This window comes from Podarcis liolepis (genome assembly GCF_965112155.1).
Source record: "Podarcis liolepis genome assembly, chromosome: 1".
In the NCBI taxonomy this organism is placed as follows: Eukaryota; Metazoa; Chordata; class Lepidosauria; order Squamata; family Lacertidae; genus Podarcis; species Podarcis liolepis.
Window position 1 is genome coordinate 133,626,299 of NC_139554.1, and position 20,510 is coordinate 133,646,808.

The following is a 20,510-nucleotide window of genomic DNA, read 5'->3' on the forward strand; positions in this document are numbered from 1 at the left end:
GTCACACATACTGTAAAGAGCAGTTCAAAAATTGAAGGGAAAATAAATTAACTTTATAAACAAAACATGTCTTTGTTTTTAGACAAAGGAAACAAAGTCGCGAGACGTTTTCGTCTTGCGAAGCAAGCCCATAGGTGAAATTCGTCTTGCGAGGCAAATCGAAAACGGAAAAACCTTTCGTCTAGCGAGTTTTTTGTCTTGTGAGGCATTCGTCTTGCGAGGTACCACTGTAGATTCCTTCCCACCTGGAATCTTTTGCCTGGAGAAGCAGACAATAGTCCAAGCTGCACATGGGAGTCTCCAGGGTCACATATCATCCGTCACAAATTCACCAGGGTGGCTTGTCTAGAGCAGCCGGCACTATCGCAGCCCCCCACCCCACTCATAACATGGAAATGATGACACTTATAATTATTTCAGAGGAAAAATAAAAACACAAGAGCGTAAGAAGAGCCCATCTAGTCCAGCATCCTGTTCTCACAATGGCCAGCCAGAAGCCTATGGGGAAACCTGTAAGCAGGATCCATGCGCAGATCTCTCTCCACTATGAAACAACCCCCCTCTCTTCCCCCCACCCCACATTTCCCGGCAGTTCTCTTGACCCCTCTAGCCCATTTTGTAGGGAGCACGGACTCCCACCCAATTTAAGCATTACAGATACTGTATAATAATATGCGTGAAGCACTTTGATATAAATGCTCACTATTGTTATGCAAAGTAGGCAAAGAGCTGTAAATATTTGAGTAAGCCTATGAGGAGGGAAACAGAGGCATGGAAGGAATTGGGAGGAAGAACAAGAAGAAGTGTCAAGGGTTGAAATGGTGCAGTGGCCAGGATCCCAGGGATCCTGGGAGAAGTGGAGAAATTAGAAGGTCACAGCAGCGGAGCGAGGTTCATTTCTACAGTTGTATCTCCTAAATATTTGACACCCACTGGCGAATCTTCAACTCTGAGTGTCCCTATATATGTAACAAATTCCAAAACGCTGGCATTAAATAATCCTGTGGCTCTTTTAGGATGAATAGATTTACAGTGGTGCCTCGCAAGACGAAAAGAATCCGTTCTGTGATTCTCTTTGTCTAGCGGTTTTTTCGTCTTGCGAAGCAAGCCCATTGACGGATTAGCGGGTTAGCGCTATTAGCGGCTTATCTGCTGATCGGATCACCTGATAAGTGGCTTAGCGGCTTAGAAAAAGGGGGGGGGAGGAAAAAAAAACAGCAGGAACTCGCAAGACATTGTCGTCTTGTGAAGCAAGCCCATAGGAGATTCGTTTTGCGAAGCACCTCCAAAACGGAAAACTCTTTCGTCTAGCGAGTTTTCCGTCTTGCGAGGCATTTGTCTTGCGGGGCACCACTGTATTATGACATGGGCTTCTGTAGGCTAGTCTTTACCAAAGAAACAGTAACTTCTGGAACACTGTCAAGGGGCAATGTTAACACAGTACACAGTACTTAACCTCGAGTGAAGTACTTAATTTGTTCTGGAGGTCCGTTCTTAACCGGAAACTGTTCTTAACCTGAAGCACCACTTTAGCTAATGGGGCCTCCCACTGCCGCTGCGCCACCGGAGCATGATTTCTGTTCTCATCCTGAAGCAAAGTTCTTAACCTGAAGCACTATTTCTGGGTTGCGGAGTCTGTAACCTGAAGCGTATGTAATCTGAAGCGTATGTAAGCCGAGGTACCACTGTACGTAATTACATGCTGAAGAAGAAGTGTGGCCAGTAGCATAAACCAGGGATAGTCAATGTGGTGCCCCCAGAGAGCCCCAGCCTTCAGTCCATGCTCAAGGCCGATGGGAGCTTTGAGTCCAGCAACATCTGGAAGGCATCATGCTGCCTACCCCAACGGAGATTTGCACGCCTAGCGTTCTGTGGGTATAGAAATACTTTAGGCTGGTTTTTGCATTGCTTTCCGGATGTGGGATGGGATGGGGAATGGCTCCTGGAACGTGGCAGAAATTGTTAATACATGTGTGGAGCCTTCATGTGACTTGACTGGCAGATCTCATTAAAGGACTCTGCAGTGGAACTGTTTGGTGTCTAGAAATTGTAACCAGTGCCTCAGAATCAAATTCTCTAATGCAGAAATCACGTAACAAGCTTTTAAAAAAGAGAATATGAGTTAGGAAGGGGGATAAAAAAGTCCTAGTGCAACTGTGTTCAGACCTCTGAGTTCCAGATGAGATTTTAATTTTAATTTGGGGTCTCCTAATATCCTTTTTGGCTGCACCTGTGGATCCAACCCAGTAAGATCAAATTTGGTACTATAAATCTGGGCCTACCATAGGTAAAGGTAAAGGGACCCCTGACCATTAGATCCAGTTGTGGCCAACTCTGGGGTTGCGGCGCTCATCTTGCTTTATTGGCCGAGGGAGCTGGCGTACAGCTTCCGGGTCATGTGGCCAGCATGACTAAGCCGCTTCTGGCAAACCAGAGCAGCGCGCGTAAACGCCGTGGGCCTACCATACATTGTTTCAAAAAGGGAATGAATAATAATCCTTTTTTAACCTTATGTCTGAAACAAATGCTACCTCCTCTGGAGTTTTTTCAGCAAAAAGAATAGCTGAACCGCCTTGTTCTTCGTCAGGGTAGTCCGGAAATCTTCCTGTCATGTGCCTGTGTGAGAGAAAAGGCTCCATTTCAAAAACAGCACAGAGCCACATGTTGTTTTTAAGTATTAATTCAAAACAGTTAGATAATTATATATGGCTAATCAGCAAAATGGTGTTCCTACTCAAAAGCAGTTTGATGTGGGCAGGCGAAGCAAATAACTAGAGATGAAGTGTGATGTGGTAGAGACAGCTACCGTATTTTTCGCTCTATAAGACACACCAGACCACAAGACACACCTAGTTTTTGGAGGAGGAAAACAAGAAAAAAACTATTCTGAATCTCAGAAGCCAGAACAGCAAGAGGGATCGCTGCGCAGTGAAAGCAGCAATCCCTCTTGCTGTTCTGGCTTCTGGGATAGCTGCGCAGCCTGCATTCGCTCCATAAGACGCACACACATTTCCCCTTACTTTTTAGGAGGGAAAAAGTGAGTCTTATAGAGCAAAAAATACGGTATATATCCGCAAGACGTGAATGCAACTCCTTTCTAAGGCAAGCCGTGTTCTCTTCTGCTCTATTCCAAATGTATGCAATGGAGATGGGTTGCTCCCATCTTAAAGGGTTCTTGCGATCACTCTCTTGCAACTGCCCTAAACATCATTTACATTAGTCTTACTCTGTTAAGTACCATGCATTTCATCCTATATTCTAAATTACTGAGGCAAAACTGTAAGAATGAGATGTTGGACCACATTTTCATGTAAGTTAGCTTCCTGAAATTGCATTCATAGATTGTTCCATCTAATTCAGAAATTCTCTGACAAGCTCAGTGCCCATACAGTACCTTTCAGTAATTGTTTGTTGACATGTGGGAAATGAAACTCTGTGTTTCATCCTTCTGAAGTAATTCCCTTGGTTCTGCAAAGTTCTCCTTGTCCATAAAAATTAAGTGTTGGACAAGGGGCAGAATCTGCTTAACGTGAACTATCTCACCCAATAATGGACATCTCTCTTTCCCTTATTTTCAACTTTTAGTAGAGTAAATCCCACAGCTGAGCAGTAAATGGCTCTTTCTTTCTTTCCCAGATTTTTTTTAACATGACGGGGGAAATGGTTTTTACATACAGAATTATTTCTAGCAAAGAAGAACAAATATAAGGCACAGATCCAATTTTCTATTTAACTTAAATATTAAAAGTCATGCCAGATTATTCTTTTTTATTTTTTTACTGCCTTTCAATGCATGCATTTGAAAAATGGCACTTGGCACTAGAACTGAAGTACAGATGATTTGGCTTGCTTCATATTTAGGCCACATTAGAGAGAAATGTGTTGTTAAAAACAAGCATAACTAATGACTCACTGCAGCCCTTGATTGCCCCCAAGTCAATTCTTTAGCAGTTTCAGCTGTTCCCATTATTAATCTGTCATGTCCTCTGTGGGGAAAGATGGTCCAGCACGAGGCACTGGTTTCAGGCTCTGTACATCTGCGCTATGCTCCATTGCACTGTGCCTCAACATTATGCAATTAGTCAAATTTTAAACATATGTACACCAGCTGAATCTCTGCAGTGGCAAAGGCTGACATGCTGTTCTCTACTACATCCTGACCTTGCAAATATGTTCCAAAGAGCTAGGTGCAGATGAAAAAGAACTTCAATGCAGAGAGAAGGCTGAATCACCTTTTGTAAATCAATAATGTAGGGCACAAAGAAGCCCTCTTCCTTTTTGGAACAAGAGTAATGTTGAGGTTCAGGCACTGAGGAGAAGAGGAACATGGTGCTGACCTTCCACTGTGATCTGTATGTGTTGTGCGCCAGTGCCAAGCACAAGCAAGCTCAAGGCAGAGGGCTTCATTGGCCACAGTGCCTGCTGGATCCTGCCCAATGTTGGGGCATCAACTAGATTATCTTGTCTTTCAAAATGCAGTAATTATTTTCAGACTAAAATGTATATTTAATATCTGGGGTTGTTTTAAGGCTGTGGTTGTAATTTATTGCAGTTATGACTGCTTTTTAGATTCTGCTAGGCCAACTTAATGAGTTTGACCAAACTGTGGGAGGCAGTGGAAGACAGGAGTGCCTGGCATGCTCTGGCCCATGGGGTCATGAAGAGTTGGAGACGACTAAACAACAACAACAAGGCCACCTTATTAATGGTTTAACTCAGGACAGTTATCTCCAATAAAAAAGGCTCAGTTTCAGAGGGCCAAAGAAACTTCTCATATTTCCATGGTTCACACACGTACTCCCTATGATGCTCATTTACTATCTTAGTGTTAAAGGGAAAATTTGGGAACCATTGCTCTCCAAAAGGTTCCACCTTAAAAGGAGTTTTGTACAATGTTACCCAGTGTAGATAATGCCAGGGACACTGATCCACAATTTCCTCTGGTCTGCAGGAGTCCTGGCACTGCATAGCCATACCACCAGAACAGCACATAAGTAAGAGACAGTGATCATTAGGGTTTAAATGTTTGGAGAAGCCAGAATTGTTCCAAAGGCAGTAGATTCAATACTGACTTTCTGAAATATTTCCTTATGTTCACATAAGCAAGAATCCGGATATCTTTTAGCCATAGTTCTAGCTCACTTTTAGCCTATATTGGGATGTAGCAGATTAACTGAAAGCATTCAAAATAAGCACTTCCTCTTTGGGTGGCGTCCAATACTAGTCCTATTCAGGCATGATTGATTTTTGGGTCATTCATTTTAATGGGTCTACTTATATATAACTTAGTTGGATACAATCCTTTCCTTTTTTTTACTCCTATGACTACTGTGACACATAAGACCTACTGTATTCCTTGGGACTCACCTGTAAGCAAACACGTTTACAATTATATTGTAGGTCTCAAAAGAATTGAATTTGTAATTTGTATTTTTTGAAAATCTACGCCAAAGAAAAGTGAGTAGTATAACAAAGAACTATGTCACAGTTAATTAAAGCAAGTGAACAGAAAATATTCTCATTATAAATAATAGTATTATGATGAACTTAAATTATTTTAAGAGTACTTCAGCTACAAAGAGCTTTCCCAGTTTTAAAAAAATACCCAGCACTGAATTGCAAGGAAGTCTCTAATCATACTCTTTAGTCTCCAATTAGAGCGTAGTTCTGAAACTCTTTCTGGTGCCCGGCAGACTTTGAAGAGAAAGAATGCTTCTAAAATTAGATTGGTATGCCCCTTTCGTCATTGCAGCCACCTTACAATGGAAACACGCATGAAACATGGTTGTGGCATACATCCCAGGTTCAATCAAGTTGTGAGGTGGCACAAGTCTGGCAGTTCTAAAGCTGTATTGCTCCCATAACCTCTGATCCAATAAACATATGGACCTCTACAGTGTGGCTTGCAGAATGCAGAAAACCCAGGTATGTACATATTGGCTTGCAGACAGGCAGACCTAATTACCTTAATTGCCAGTACAACTGGAGGGCGTTGGGAATACTTTTCACAGCCTTTTTTTTTTTTTTAATAATTTTTATTGCATTTTTTCAGACATAAAGCAAGAAAAGAAAGAAAAAACAGAAAAAAATAAAGAAAATCATGTCCTTCCAACAACTTATTTCCACATTCCAACGAACTTCCCCACATCTCCCGCACAATGCATTCTTAACAATAAATTTATCAGCAAATTGTAACCTTGTTTCGTGTGTTTCTTTGTACTTTCAATTGCAATTTAAGTTTAAATCCCTTATTGTCCATTTACTCTAAAAACATACCATATTAGCATTTTTAACATTTAAACTTGATTCTTTCAATAATGTTATCCAATTTCATAGATATTGCACTCTCATTGCTGGGGCTAGAAATTTAAATTATGCGTCTTTTATAGTTCATGTAACTTATAATGTTTTTGCAAATAGTTCTTAAATTTTTTCCAATCCTCCTCCATGGCTTCTTCTCCCAGGTCTCGGATTCTGGCGGTCATTTCGGCCAACTCCATATAGTCAATCAGTTGCGTTTGCCACTCTTCCAGCGTGGGAAGATCTTGAGTCTTCCAATATTTGGCGATCAGAATTCTTGCTGCTGTAGTAGCATACATAAAAAACGTTCTATCCTTCTTTAACACCTTTTGGCCGACAATACCCAAGAGGAAGGCCTCCGGTTTTTTAGGGATGGTGTACTTAAACACCTTTTTTAACTCGTTGTAGATCATTTCCCAAAAGGCCTTCACTCTCGGGCAAGTCCACCAAAGGTGAAAGAATGTTCCTTCAGCCTCCTTACACTTCCAACATTTGTTGTCAGACAAATGGTATATCTTAGCAAGCTTGACTGGGGTCATGTACCACCTGTATATCATTTTCATAATATTTTCTTTCAAGGCATTACATGCCGTAAATTTCATACCGGTGGTCCATAACCTTTCCCAGTCTTCAAACATGATATTATAACCAATGTCTTGGGCCCACTTTATCATGGCTGATTTAACTGTCTCATCCTGTGTATTCCATTTAAGCAGCAAGTTATACATTCTCGATAATACCTTAGTCTTTGGTTCTAGCAACTCTGTCTCAAGTTTCGATTTTTCCACCTGGAATCCTGTTTTTTTGTCCAACTTAACAACCTCATTAATTTGGGCATAGTGAAACCAATCCTGCACCTTATCCTTTATATCTTCAAAGCTCCGCAACCTCCAATTATCGCCAATTTTTTCTACTAATTCCCAATATTTCGGCCAGCCGACCTCCATATTGGGTTTTTTCCACGCCTTGGCCTCCACTGGTGATAGCCACCTCGGAGTCTTACTTTCAAGTAAGTCTTTGTATTTCATCCAGACCATAAAAATTGCTTTCCTGACAATATGGTTTTTAAACATTCCATGTGTTTTTACCTTGCCGTACCACAGATACGCATGCCATCCTAACGAGTTGTTAAAACCTTCCAGGTCTAGGACATCTGTGTTTTCTAGTAAAATCCAATCTTTCAACCAGCAGAAGGCTGCCGCCTCATAGTATAACCTTAAATCTGGCAGGGCAAACCCCCCTCTTTCTTTTGCATCAGTTAGTATTTTAAACTTTATTTGGGGCTTTTTGCCCTGCCAGATAAACTTTGAAATATCCTTCTGCCACTTTCCAAAACATTCCACCCTGTCCACGACCTGCAAGGCTTGAAATAAAAACAACATTTTTGGCAAGACATTCATCTTAACAGCAGCAATTCGGCCCAGCAAGGAAAGTTTCAGTCTCGACCACGTTTCCAGATCTTTCTTAACTTCTAACCAACATTTCTCATAGTTATCCTTAAACAAGTTCAAATTTTTAGGCGTCAAGTGTATCCCCAGGTATTTCACTTTCTTAACCACAGTTAGTTCTGTTTCCTTCTGAAACCCCTCTATTTCTAAAGGCGTCAAGTTTTTCCCCAGAACTTTAGTCTTTTGTTTGTTCAACTTGAATCCTGCCACCCGACCAAATTCTTGTATCAGTTCCAAAACTCTCTTTGTACTAGATTCTGGCTCCTGTACTGTTATTACTAAGTCATCTGCAAATGCTTTCAGTTTGTATTGTTTCACTCCGACCGTGATCCCCTGTATCTGCCGGTCCCTCCTAATCATATTCAGCAAAACCTCCAGGACTGATATAAATAATAGGGGGGATAGGGGGCACCCCTGGCGTGTTCCTTTTTCAATATGGAACTCCTCTGTCACCACATTGTTCACTATCAACTTAGCTTTTTGTTCTGAATAAATTGCTTCTATACCATTTTCAAACCCCCGACCCACTCCCATCCCTTCCAAGTTCTTCTTCATAAACTTCCAAGAAATGTTGTCAAAGGCCTTCTCAGCATCAATAAAAATTAACACTGCTTTAGTGTTAATATTTGTTTGTAAGAGTTCTAAGATGTCAATAATATTCCTAGTATTGTCGAACAAATGCCTACCAGGAAGAAAGCCTGTGTGCTGGTCCCGGGGGTAAGGTACCTTGGGTGTAGCAGAGTCCACACAAAGAGGGGCAAGGTCCGAGGCAGAGAGCCGGGCGGGGAACAGGAACGCTGGAACAGGAGGCGGTGCAGGGAACAGGAACACCGGATGGTCGGGAACAGGAGGCCGAGCAGGGAACAGGAGTACCGGATAGTCAGGAACAGGAAGCCGAGCAGGGAACAGGAGTACCGGATAGTCAGGAACAGGAAGCCGAGCAGGGAACAGGAGTACCGGATAGTCAGGAACAGGAGGCCGAGCGGGGATCAGGAACACAGGAAGGTCCGAAGCCAACAACGACGTTGCTCCCGCAACCTGGGGCCGGGCTGACTGGGCTTTTATCCTCTTCTAAGGCCAGGGGCGGTCCCGGCCCCCAGGAGCCCCGCCTCCTCTGGCCTTAAGGCGAGCACTCCTCCTGGGGGCAACCAGTTCCCTTCGCCTCTCTGCTCTAAGCCTCTGCAGATCAGGAGAGGCCGAAGGGTTACTGGGCCCTGGAGGAGGCTCACCTGTGGCCACTGAGTCGTCAAGCCTCTCTGGGGCCAGAAGGGCTTCACCTGGGGCCAGCTCCTGATGCACTGCCACAGGTGCAGGCTCTTCAGCATCTAGGCCTTGCCCCAGTTCAGCCGGCCCTGGAGGCGGGGACTCCTGTTCAGGCTGGGATTCCTCTGTTTCATCCTCCGAATCGGAATCCCAGGCCATCACACCATCCCCCCTCCCAGGCCCCCCCCTCAACCGAGGGTCCGGACCCGGCTTGCCGGGGTACGTCGCATGGAACTCTCGGAGGCAGGCAGGTGCGTGGACGTTGGCCGCTGGTTCCCAGGAACGGTCCTCCGGTCCGTACCCCTTCCAGTCAATGAGATACTGCAGCTTTCCCCTGTGGTATCGGGAGTCCAGGATGCGTTCCACCTCGTACTCAGGCTCTCCCCGAACCAACACTGGCTGCGGTCGGGGACGGTTCGGATGGAACTCGTCGGGTGGGGCCACCGGACTCAAAAGGGACCTGTGGAAGACCGGGTGAACCTTCAGGGTTGCGGGTAACCGGAGACGAAATGCCACAGGAGAGACTTGGTCTACGATAGGGAACGGGCCGGTGAAGCGGGCGTCCAACTTCCGCGAAGGTCGAGAGGGGTGGAGGTGGCGAGTGGAGAGCCAAACCAGGTCACCGACGCGAAGTTCCGGCCCCACCTGGCGGTGGCGGTCGGCCTGGGCCTTGTACGCTTCATTGGCCTGGTGCAGTTGCTCCACCAAAAGCTGTTGCTGGGACTGGAGCTCTTGAAGCCACTCCGTCACCGCTGGGACCGCGGATGTCGGCAGCACCTCTGGAAACAGCCGTGGATGATAACCATAACTGGCCTGGAACGGGGTCTGCTGGGTGGACGCATTCACCGCGTTATTGTAGGCGAACTCCGCCAATGCCAGGTGGTCGACCCAGTCATCCTGCTGGTAGCTGCAGTAACACCGGAGGTACTGCTCCAGCACCGCGTTCGCCCGCTCCGTCTGGCCATCGGTCTGTGGGTGGTAGGCTGACGAGAGGCAGACCTCCGTCCCGAGGGTCTGGTGTAGTGCTCGCCAGAACCGGGATGTGAACTGAACGCCCCGGTCGGACACCACGCGCTCAGGTAGGCCATGCAGGCGGAAGACATGCTGAAGGTACAGCTGAGCAGTTTCCTTGGCTGTGGGTACAGATGGACAGGGAGCGCAGTGCACCATCTTGGTGAAATGGTCGGAGAAAACCAGAAGGCAGGTACAGCCACGAGACGAGGGTAAGTCCGCTACAAAGTCCAACGAAACCGTGTGCCAAGGGCGCGGTGGAACTGGCAATGGCTGCAGTAGGCCGGGGGGTCGCCCGGTAGGTCCCTTGGCGCGCCGGCAGACATCACAACCAGCAACGTAGCGAGCCACGTCAGCCTTCAGGCGGGGCCACCAAAACTCTCGACTGACCAGATGGGTGGTCCGATACCGTCCAAAGTGCCCCGCTGCTGGGGCATCATGGGCCATCCGGAGAACCTCCAGCCGTAGTGGCCCTGGCGGGATGTACAGACGACCGTGGTGCAGCAGAAGGCCCTGATGCAGGACCAGCCCCGGATACTGTGGGCTGGACCCTTCAGCCAGCTCCCGGAGTCGTTCCTGGGCCCAAGCGTCGACCCGCTGCTGTTCCCGCACCCGAACCTGCAGTGGCTGCGCCTCCTGGGTGGCCAGGAATGCAGCCGGAGGTAGGATCGTGGTGGGTTCTGCTTGCTGTACCGTGTCTGTGTTGTCTTCAGGTTTCCGGGACAGGGCATCCGCCTTCTGATTCTGAGAGCTAGGGATGTAGCGGATCCGGAACTGGAACCGGGAAAAGAACAACGCCCACCGGATCTGTCTTTGGTTCAGCTTGCGGGTGGTCTGGAGGTACTCCAGGTTCCGGTGGTCGGTTCTCACCTCCACCGGATGTCGTGCCCCCTCAAGATGGTGGCGCCAGACCTCAAAGGCTACCTTGATGGCCAGTAGTTCCCGCTCCCACACAGTATAGTTACGCTCCGCTGGTAGGAGCTGGCGGGAATAGAAGGCACAGGGTAAGAGTGGCGCTTCAGGACCAATCTGTTGAGACAAGACGGCACCGAGAGCCGTACTGGAAGCGTCGGTCTCCACCACAAAGGGTCGAGAGGGGTCAGGATGTTGTAAGATTGGTGCCCTCTGGAAACAGGCCTTCAACCCCTGAAACGCCTCCTCTGCCTCCTTGTCCCAGGAAAACGGCGTCTTTGGGCGCAGTAGCCGGGTCAACGGGGTGGTGCGATGAGCATAATCAGCGATGAAGGTCCGGTAGTAATTGGCGAACCCCAGGAAACGCTGTAGGTCCTTGCGGTTCCGGGGTGCCGCCCATTCTTGAACCGCTGTCACCTTCCCCGGGTCCATTTGCACCCCATCTGGAGAGAGCCGGTGACCAAGGAAGTCCACAGTCCGCTGATGGAACTCGCACTTGCTGAGCTTTGCGTACAAACGGTGCTCACGCAAGCGCTGCAGCACGGTCCGGACATGTTCCTCATGGCGAGCCGGGTCACGGGAGTAAATCAGTATGTCATCCAAATACACCACCACGTACTTGTCTAACAAGTCCTGAAACACGTGGTTGATGTAGCGTTGAAACACAGCAGGCGCGTTGCACAAACCGAAAGGCATAACCAAATATTCGAACTGCCCGTACCGGGTGCCAAACGCTGTCTTCCACTCATCCCCGGCTCGGATCCGAATCAAGTTGTAGGCCCCCCGGAGGTCCAGCTTGGTGAACACCTGTGCCCCTTGCACCCGCTCCAGCAGCTCCGAGATAAGGGGCAAGGGGTACCGGTCTGGGACGGTAATTTTGTTCAGGGCTCGGTAATCATGACAAGGGCGGAGTTCCCCACATTTCTTCTTAACGAAAAGCACTGGTGCCGCGGTAGGCGAGGTGGAAGGCCTAATGAACCCACGCTCCAGGTTCTTGCGCAAGAAGTCCTGCAAAGCCTCGCGCTCTGGCTCTGTTAGGGAATATAAGCGACTCACTGGTAAAGGCGCTCCGGGTTGGAGGTCTATGCCGCAGTCAAAAGGCCGATGCGGCGGCAGCTGGTCTGCCCCCTGTTCCTCGAACACGTCCTGGTAGTCCTGGTACACGGCTGGGAGCGTGGGTGCTGCCTCCTCTGAGGGCGCGGCCGCCAGCGTTCCGGATTGAGCATGGGAACATGGGTCTGGGAAGTGCACGGTCCGTTTGACCCAGTCAATCTGAACGTTGTGGGCTTCCAGCCAGTCCATCCCGAGCACCAGGGGGAAGCGGGGCATAGAGGCAATGTCCAAAGTTCGCAACTCCCGGTGCTGCTGGAGACACAGGACCAGGGGCTGGGTCTCCTGAGTAACGGCACCTGAGCGCAGAAGTCGTCCGTCAATCGCTTCCACCTGGACCGGTACTGGCTTGTTCCGAAGTGGCACCCGATGATGGGCGGCAAAAGCAGCGTCCATATAGGAGCGGGTTGCCCCTGAATCTACCAAAGCATGGGTGAGGATCCAGGGCCCACCTGGAGGGTATAAACGTACCGAAACCATAAGATGTTGCAAGTCCATTGGTGCGGGCCCATTCTGTACGGTTTGGGACCCCCGGTAGCTAGGGCCATCAGCTACTGGGGTTGGTGGTTTCCCTGCGGCTGGCGTTTCTCAGGGCAGGACCGAGTGAAGTGTCCACTTCCGCCACAGTAAAGACAGAGATTTCCCTCCCGACGCCGCGCCTTCTCTGCGGGGGAAAGGCGTGGCCGCACTGCCCCGAGCTGCATAGGCTCCTCCGTTAAATCAGTTGTGACCGTGGGGCTGCCGGAAAAAGCTGGTGCCGTGAACTGGAAGTGTCGACGACCCCGGGCCTGACGACGATCCTCCAACCGGTCGTCTATTTGTAGACTCCGTTGAATGAGAGTGTCCAGCGTGGTGGGGCGTTCCATTGTGGCCAACTGGTCCAGTACCTCGTCCGAAAGCCCTTCGAGATACTGGTCCCGCAGTGCCGAGTCATTCCAGGTCAAGTCCTGTGCCAACAGCCGAAACTCCGTGGTATATGTGGCCACCGTGGACTTGCCCTGTTTCAAACGCTGAATCGCCCGGTTGGCTTGACTCTCTTTCTGGGGGTTGCCAAACGCGGCCTCCAAACGATTGCAAAACCCCGTATAGTCTGCCAGCAAGGGGGAGTCTTGCCTGAGTAGCGGCAACGCCCACTTGGCCGCCTGGTCCTTTAACAAACTAATCAAAAAGTGCACCTTGGTGCGGTCGTCAGGAAAGTTCCGGGCTCGCCCCTGAATATACAGCTTGGCCTGGGCCAGGAACATGGGAAAGCTGGCCGGGGCTCCATCAAATTTCTCAGGCAAAGCCACTGGGTACTTGCCCGGAGCCGGGGCGTCGGCCCCAGGAGCCGGTAGAGCTTCCAAGCGTTGCTGAAGTGCCACAACCGCGTCGCTGAGCTGCTGCACGGTGTGAGTCAAGGCCTGGTTCTCCTGGGCCAAAGCCACCAGTGCAGCCGCCTGTTCAGCCATGGCCTCTGGCTCTTCCCGAACGCACCCCTACGAAGGGGGAGTGCGGGTGTGGCGGGAGCAAACTGTGCTGGTCCCGGGGGTAAGGTACCTTGGGTGTAGCAGAGTCCACACAAAGAGGGGCAAGGTCCGAGGCAGAGAGCCGGGCGGGGAACAGGAACGCTGGAACAGGAGGCGGTGCAGGGAACAGGAACACCGGATGGTCGGGAACAGGAGGCCGAGCAGGGAACAGGAGTACCGGATAGTCAGGAACAGGAAGCCGAGCAGGGAACAGGAGTACCGGATAGTCAGGAACAGGAAGCCGAGCAGGGAACAGGAGTACCGGATAGTCAGGAACAGGAGGCCGAGCGGGGATCAGGAACACAGGAAGGTCCGAAGCCAACAACGACGTTGCTCCCGCAACCTGGGGCCGGGCTGACTGGGCTTTTATCCTCTTCTAAGGCCAGGGGCGGTCCCGGCCCCCAGGAGCCCCGCCTCCTCTGGCCTTAAGGCGAGCACTCCTCCTGGGGGCAACCAGTTCCCTTCGCCTCTCTGCTCTAAGCCTCTGCAGATCAGGAGAGGCCGAAGGGTTACTGGGCCCTGGAGGAGGCTCACCTGTGGCCACTGAGTCGTCAAGCCTCTCTGGGGCCAGAAGGGCTTCACCTGGGGCCAGCTCCTGATGCACTGCCACAGGTGCAGGCTCTTCAGCATCTAGGCCTTGCCCCAGTTCAGCCGGCCCTGGAGGCGGGGACTCCTGTTCAGGCTGGGATTCCTCTGTTTCATCCTCCGAATCGGAATCCCAGGCCATCACAGCCTGCTTGGTCCTTATGAATTACTTCATTTAAAACCTTTTTCAATCGACTTGCCAAAATGTCTGCAAATATTTTGTAATCCACATTTAGGAGTGAGATGGGACGGTAGTTCCTAAGTTGAGTCTTTTCAGTTTCCACCTTGGGTATCAATGTGATGAAAGCTTCTTTCCACGTTTCCGGTGCCCTTCCTCCCCCCATGATCTGATTGCAAACCTCCATTAATGGTAGAGTCAAGTAGTCTTTTAATGTCTTATAGTATTTGGAGGTAAGCCCATCCGGGCCTGGAGATTTGCCCAGCTGCATATTCTGAATGGCATCCTCTATTTCTTGTTGTGTTATTTTACAGTTCAGGGTTGATCTCTTCTCCTGAGATAGTTCTGTTAGACCGTTGAGTTTCAAGAATCGTTCCATCTCAGACACTTCCTCAGGCCCTTGTGTATACAACTTTTTGAAGTATTTCTGGAAACACTTTCTAATTTCACCTGGTTTCTGAATATTTTTCCCTTCCACCTCTAGATTGGTAACGTAGTTAAGTTTCTGTCTTTTTTTCAACTGCCATGCCAGCAGTTTCCCACACTTGTTTGCTGACTCAAAGGATCTTTGTCTCATTTGTTTAATTTTCCATTCCACTTCTTGATTTATCAATTTCAAATATTGTGCCTGGTGAAATTTAATTTCTCGCAAGATCTCTTTGGATTTTGGTTTAGATCTCAGTCTTTTCTCTCCATCTCTTATCTTCTCTAATAACTTATCCTTTTTCCCATTCCAGAGTTTTTTCTTAATTGTGTTTTGTTGTATCAGAAACCCCCTCATTACAGCTTTACTAGCGTCCCAGATTGTTCTTTTTTCCACTGAAGTATTTCAAGTTGATTTCAAAGTAATCCTTTAAAGTTTTTTGGGCCTTCTTTACGATCTCTTGATCTCTAAAGAGGGTGTCATTCATTTTCCATCTAAAGGAGCCGGCTGGAGTAAGCCTCAATTCCATTTTCAGGGCATTATGGTCGGAGCAAGTCTTTGGGCAGATTTCCACTCTTATAGTCTTCGGTGCCAGCCCTCTAGCTGTCCAAATTTGGTCGATTCTCGTCCATGATGAGTGGGCCTCAGAAAAGAAAGTTCCTTCTCTACCTAGGGGGTTCCTTGTCCGCCAAATGTCAATCAAGTCCATATTGTCTGTCAGTTCAAAGAAAGTTTTCGGTAGTCTGCCATCCTTAGTTAAATTTTGACTTTGTGACTTATCCATCAAAGTAGAGACTACCCCATTCATGTCTCCCATCATAATGATGTTTGAGTAGTCCAGATAGTCCAGTAATGTCTCATGTAGCTTCTTGTAAAATTCTGCTTTCCCCTCATTTGGTGCATAAATTCCTAATATCAAAACTTTTTCTCCTTGTGATTGTATTTCAATTGCCAAAATTCTTCCTTGCTCATCTTTAAACAAAAATTTCGGTGCTAGGTTCTCCTTTGCATAGATCACCAGGCCTCTCTTTTTGACTTTGTCTGATGAGATAAATTCTTGGCCTAGTCTTTTGTTGATTAGTACTTTCCGATGGAGCCTAGTCACATGCGTTTCTTGCAAGCAAATTATGTCCAAATTTTCTTTTTTCAAAATATGAAAAATCCTTTTTCGTTTTTCCGGGGAATTTGCGCCATTAATGTTCCAACTGTACAGCTGCAGAGACATCCTGTATCAATCTGTTGTTGCTCTTTATGGGGTGTCCTCTTTTTTGTCCAAATCCGAGGGAGATGGTGTTGGTTCCAATCCAGGCTGTGGCGGAGGCCAAGGGACTGCTGTTCCCTTCTGAAGGTCCTCTCCGTTGTCTTGCAAGAACTTCTGGTTGTCCTCTTTTGTCTTAATTCTGACCTTCTTTCCTTTGTATTTAAATGATAGGCCTTGTGGGAACTCCCACCTATACGGTATCCCGTTACCTCTCAAAAGTCTTGCTAGGTCAGTATAGTTGGCTCTGAGATCCAGTAGTTGTTTTGGTATATCCTTGTAAATTTCCGCTCTTCTGTCCTGGATCCCAAGTGGTTTGTTAAAATGAAGGTCAAGTATTTTGTCTCTCTCCTGTTTGTTCCTTAGAATGATCAGGCAGTCTCTAGGTCTGTCCTTCCTGGTGACACTTCCCAATCTGAATGCCGTTGTTATTTTAAAATCTTCGTCTTCCTTTATACCCCAGAATTTGGAAAATTCTGCTGTCAAAAATCCAGTCAAGTCTTCTTTTTCAATCTCTGGGATAGAGCGTAATCTCAAATTATTTTCCCGATTTCTCAATTCCACCATAGACAGGTAGGCCTGCTGGTCACCAATATGCTTATGTAGTGGCCTTACCTCTCCCTTCAATTCATCCACTTTTTGAATTGCTGTGTCAGCTTTTTCGTTCGCAGCTTCAGCCAATTTCCGGTTCTCAGAAGTAGCGTCCTTTAGATTCCCAATTGTTTGTGAGTGCTGTGTCACTTGTTCAGATAGCTTTGTGATAGAGGATGTGGCTAAGTCAATTTTTGCTGTTTGATCATCAACCTTCTTGTTTAAAATTGCAAATTGTTGTAGCATTTCTTTCAAAAGTGCATCAGATCCACCTGCAGCCATATCCTCTGTTGCTGGTTGTTCAGCTTCCTTTAGTTCGGCTGTTGTTGAAGGTTCAGTTCCCTTCAATTCAGCTACTGTTGGAGGGGCAATTCCCTTCAGTAAAGCAGGAACTGAAGATCTACGTGCCTGAGAAGTCAAGGTTGTTTGCACAAGTTGGGCTTTCGCTGCTTTCGCTTTTGCAGACCTTGTTTTCGGTTGGCCACTCATTCCCCACCTGTCTATGAGTCAAGGTCAGACTGTCAAGTGTTCCATGGGAAGAACAGGCTTCAGTGTAGATAACAACAGCAGAGAGTCAAAACAAAGTTAGTTCCCAGGAAATTGTAAATCCAGTCTCCACTAGAGGGAGTACAGTTAGAGGGAGTACAGTTGAAGTTCAGGAAAGAAGGAAAAAAGTTTGGTCGCCATTAAAGTTCCTGCTGCTGAGTAATTTAACAATAATCCTTAAAACTTTTTTCCACTGGCAGAGCCTTCCAAAATTGCCACAAAAGTCATCTCCCTAGGTGCAAGATACAGTTGCTTAGTTAAGTAGTCCAAAGTTGCCTCTATGTATCTGATTCAGTTTTATAAATTGTATCCGCAAAAGGCATTCTTTTCCCCCGCCATCCCGAGGCTGGGTTTAAAGCTTTAAAATCCACCAAAGGAGAAGGTTCCCAAGTTACTTCAACACTTAGAATAGATTAAAAAATAAACTTGCCTTTCCTTTCAGACTCCAATTCTGTCAGACGCATAATACTTCCACTTTAAAAGTTCTTTTTCTGCTGCTCCAGCCTGTCAGTTCCTTTGCCTTTGATCTGTAAGCGTTGTCGGAAGACGGACTTCCTCTTTTTCGTCTCCCGCTTTCAGCCGAATTTCTAAATTTGTAAATCCAATTTAGAGTGTCGCTTACTCGCGAGTAGGTGCTTTAGTATCCAATAGTTAAGGAAGAAAGGTCGGCGCTCATCGGCAGCAGCCGCGCGGCTTCGCTCCCGCAGAAAGAGCGATGAACTCTCAGCACCGCTTCCCCTCCGCGCTTCCGGAACCCCTTACGGGGTCCCTTCTTCGTTTCGGGGGTCGCTCCAGGTGCCCGCCGAGTCCCACGGCCACGAGCTCACTCTGCTCGTGGTTTTTCTTGATGGATCGTCGCTGTGCCGTAGCGAACGATCCTTTCCTGCGGAGCCCCTCTTTAGACACTAAAGAGGACCGCCATTACCGTTTCGCGCCGCCTCCGGATGCCACTTTTCACAGCCTTGACTCAAGGTAGCCAGAGGGCACCTTGGCTGTGAGGCCTGGAAGAGAAGACCTGCTCCCTGCCTTGCTAGCCTTTGCCCACCTGACAGATTCCAGCTACAAAAGCTAAAGCTGCTGAACAGACTCTTGGGCTGGGGTGCTGTTTAGGGGCTTTTATTGGGGTGGGGTTGTTGCTGTTATTTTATATTAATTTATGTATCTTTACTTTTAATTATGATGTACATGGAAATTGTTCAATTTGGTTGTGTACTTTTTGATGGTTTATTTATGGTTTACGACTATTTTTGTTATGTTTGAAATTATGGGGTTTTTTCCTGTTTTAAGCTACCTTGAGGATGGTTTGAACTATGGAAAGGTGGCATACAGTGGTGCCTCGCAAGACGAAAAGAATCCGTTCCGCGAGTCTCTTCATCTTGGGGTTTTTTCGTCTTGCGAAGCAAGCCCATTAGCGGCTTAGCGGATTAGCGCTATTAGCGGTTTAGCGGATCAGCTGATAAGCGGTTTAGCGGATCAGCTGATAAGCGGCTTAGTGGATCAGCTGTTAAACGGCTTAGCGGATCAGCTGATAAGCGGCTTAGCGGCTTAGGATCAGCTGATAAGCGGCTTAGCGGCTTGGGAAAAAGGGGGGGGGAGGAAAAAAACCCCGAAGGAACTCGCAAGACATTTTCATCTTGCAAAGCAAGCCCATAGGAAATTCGTTTTGCGAAGCACCTCCAAAACGGAAAACCCTTTCGTCTAGCGGGTTTTCCGTCTTGCGGGGCACCACTGTACAATTAAAACTATGTATATATGCCCTTATGGAAGAGTACGGCTGCTGCTGCTGCACTGTGAGTTGGGAAGGCCGCTCCCTCCTCAGGCTAATTCCACCTGGCCCAGGGGGCCCTGGTATGTCCCACAGAGAAATTTACGGTCTGCAAATAAAAACATCCTGAAGGTCCCAGGCCACAGAGAGGTTAGGCTGGCCTCAACTAGAGCCAGGGCCTTCTCGGGCGCGGCTCCAACCTGGTGGAACGCTCTGTCACAAGAGACCAGGGCCCTGCAGGACTTGACATCTTTCCGCAGGGCCTGCAAGACAGAGCTGTTCCACCAGACCTTTGGTCAGGGCGCAGCCTGACTCCCTCCTCTGGCAATCTGCACAGAATTTTGCTTAATGGTTGCCATCAATTTGATTTTAATTAATTTTATAATGAATGTTTTTAGAATGCTGGATTATTTTGATTGTTGTTAGCCGCCCTGAGCCCGGCTTCATCTGGGGAGGGCGGGATATAAATAAAATTTATTATTATTATTATTATTATTATTATTATTATTATTATTATTATTATCATTCATCCTTTTATCTGTTATTACAAGATGACCACTTTTAGTCATTAATGTTCATTCCCATTTTTGAAGTTTTTGTAAAATTTTGTATTCTGTATGATTTTATAACTGTAAGTCACTTGCAAACATTTAATATAGTGAGTCTCAAATAAAGGCAATACATAAAAATAATTAAAATATGATTATTTGTTGTAGTAGTAATAATAATAATAATAATAATAATAATAATACAGGTAAAACAACTTAATTTAAAGGCCCTTCCTCCTCTTTGTCCAATAGGAAGGTGCTGCTTAAGTACCACCCCTGGTGATCCCTGGACTAAAAAGAGGGAACCCAACCAATACTCAATCCTGGGTGTTTGGTTCAGCGCATGTTGAATTGATCTCTAAAAATTGTATGTAGTAGCAGAAGGATCTCTTTGTGGGAAGGGGGGGGGGTTCACTCAAAGAATTTGTAATATAAAAAAAAGGTTCTGAAAATTCAACATTGGTTGTATTTATTATTAATTTATTAAATGTGTATCTTGCCTTTGTGGATGCCCAATATGGCTAACAATAAAATACACATTAAAAGGTGCGACAGCGTGCAACTCACAGAAAAGTTGGAAATCCCTTGAATTGTTACAAAGTACTCTCAGTTCACACATTATATTTTCACATCCAGGATGTTTCATGAATACAATTATAAAGTCAATGTGAATATGGCAAATAGAGGTTTGTAAATACTTGCATTATATAAATATAGGGAGCTGTGATTACCTGTGATTTTTCATGGAGTATATACCGTATTTTTCGCTCTATAAGACACACCAGACCACAAGGCACACCTAGTTTTTGGAGGAGGAAAACATGAAAAAAAAAATTCTGAATCTCAGAAGCCAGAACAGCAAGAGGGATCGCTGCGCAGTGAAAGCAGCAATCCCTCTTGCTGTTCTGGCTTCTGTGATAGCTGCGCAGCCTGCATTCGCTCCATAAGACGCACACACATTTCCCCTTACTTTTTAGGAGGGAAAAAGTGAGTCTTATAGAGCAAAAAATACGGTACTTAGGCTGCATTCATATGCATTTTCCCAATGTTCCCTAACATTAATTTC

General features: G+C 47.1%; 1 protein-coding gene and 1 long non-coding RNA gene across 4 annotated transcripts in view; one reads left to right on the top strand and one right to left on the bottom strand.

Moving 5' to 3' along the window:
• Positions 1–20,510, top strand: part of LOC310693484 — a 105,736-nt gene that overhangs the window by 80,425 nt on the left and 4,801 nt on the right. For 2 of the 3 annotated variants that reach the window (XR_014519196.1, XR_014519197.1), the window contains 3 exons: positions 3,637–3,709; positions 5,753–5,925; positions 19,697–19,901. This is a non-coding gene — a long non-coding RNA (uncharacterized lncRNA). Of the gene's footprint in view, positions 1–3,636; positions 3,710–5,752; positions 5,926–19,696; positions 19,902–20,510 lie in introns of those variants that run through there. The other variant, XR_014519195.1, reaches the window with a different exon arrangement.
• Positions 1–20,510, bottom strand: part of DRC11 (dynein regulatory complex subunit 11) — a 103,202-nt gene that overhangs the window by 49,043 nt on the left and 33,649 nt on the right. The window contains exon 7 of the mRNA XM_083472989.1: positions 2,532–2,616. Coding sequence (XP_083329115.1) covers positions 2,532–2,616 — 85 coding nt within the window. The remainder of the gene's footprint in view (positions 1–2,531; positions 2,617–20,510) is intronic.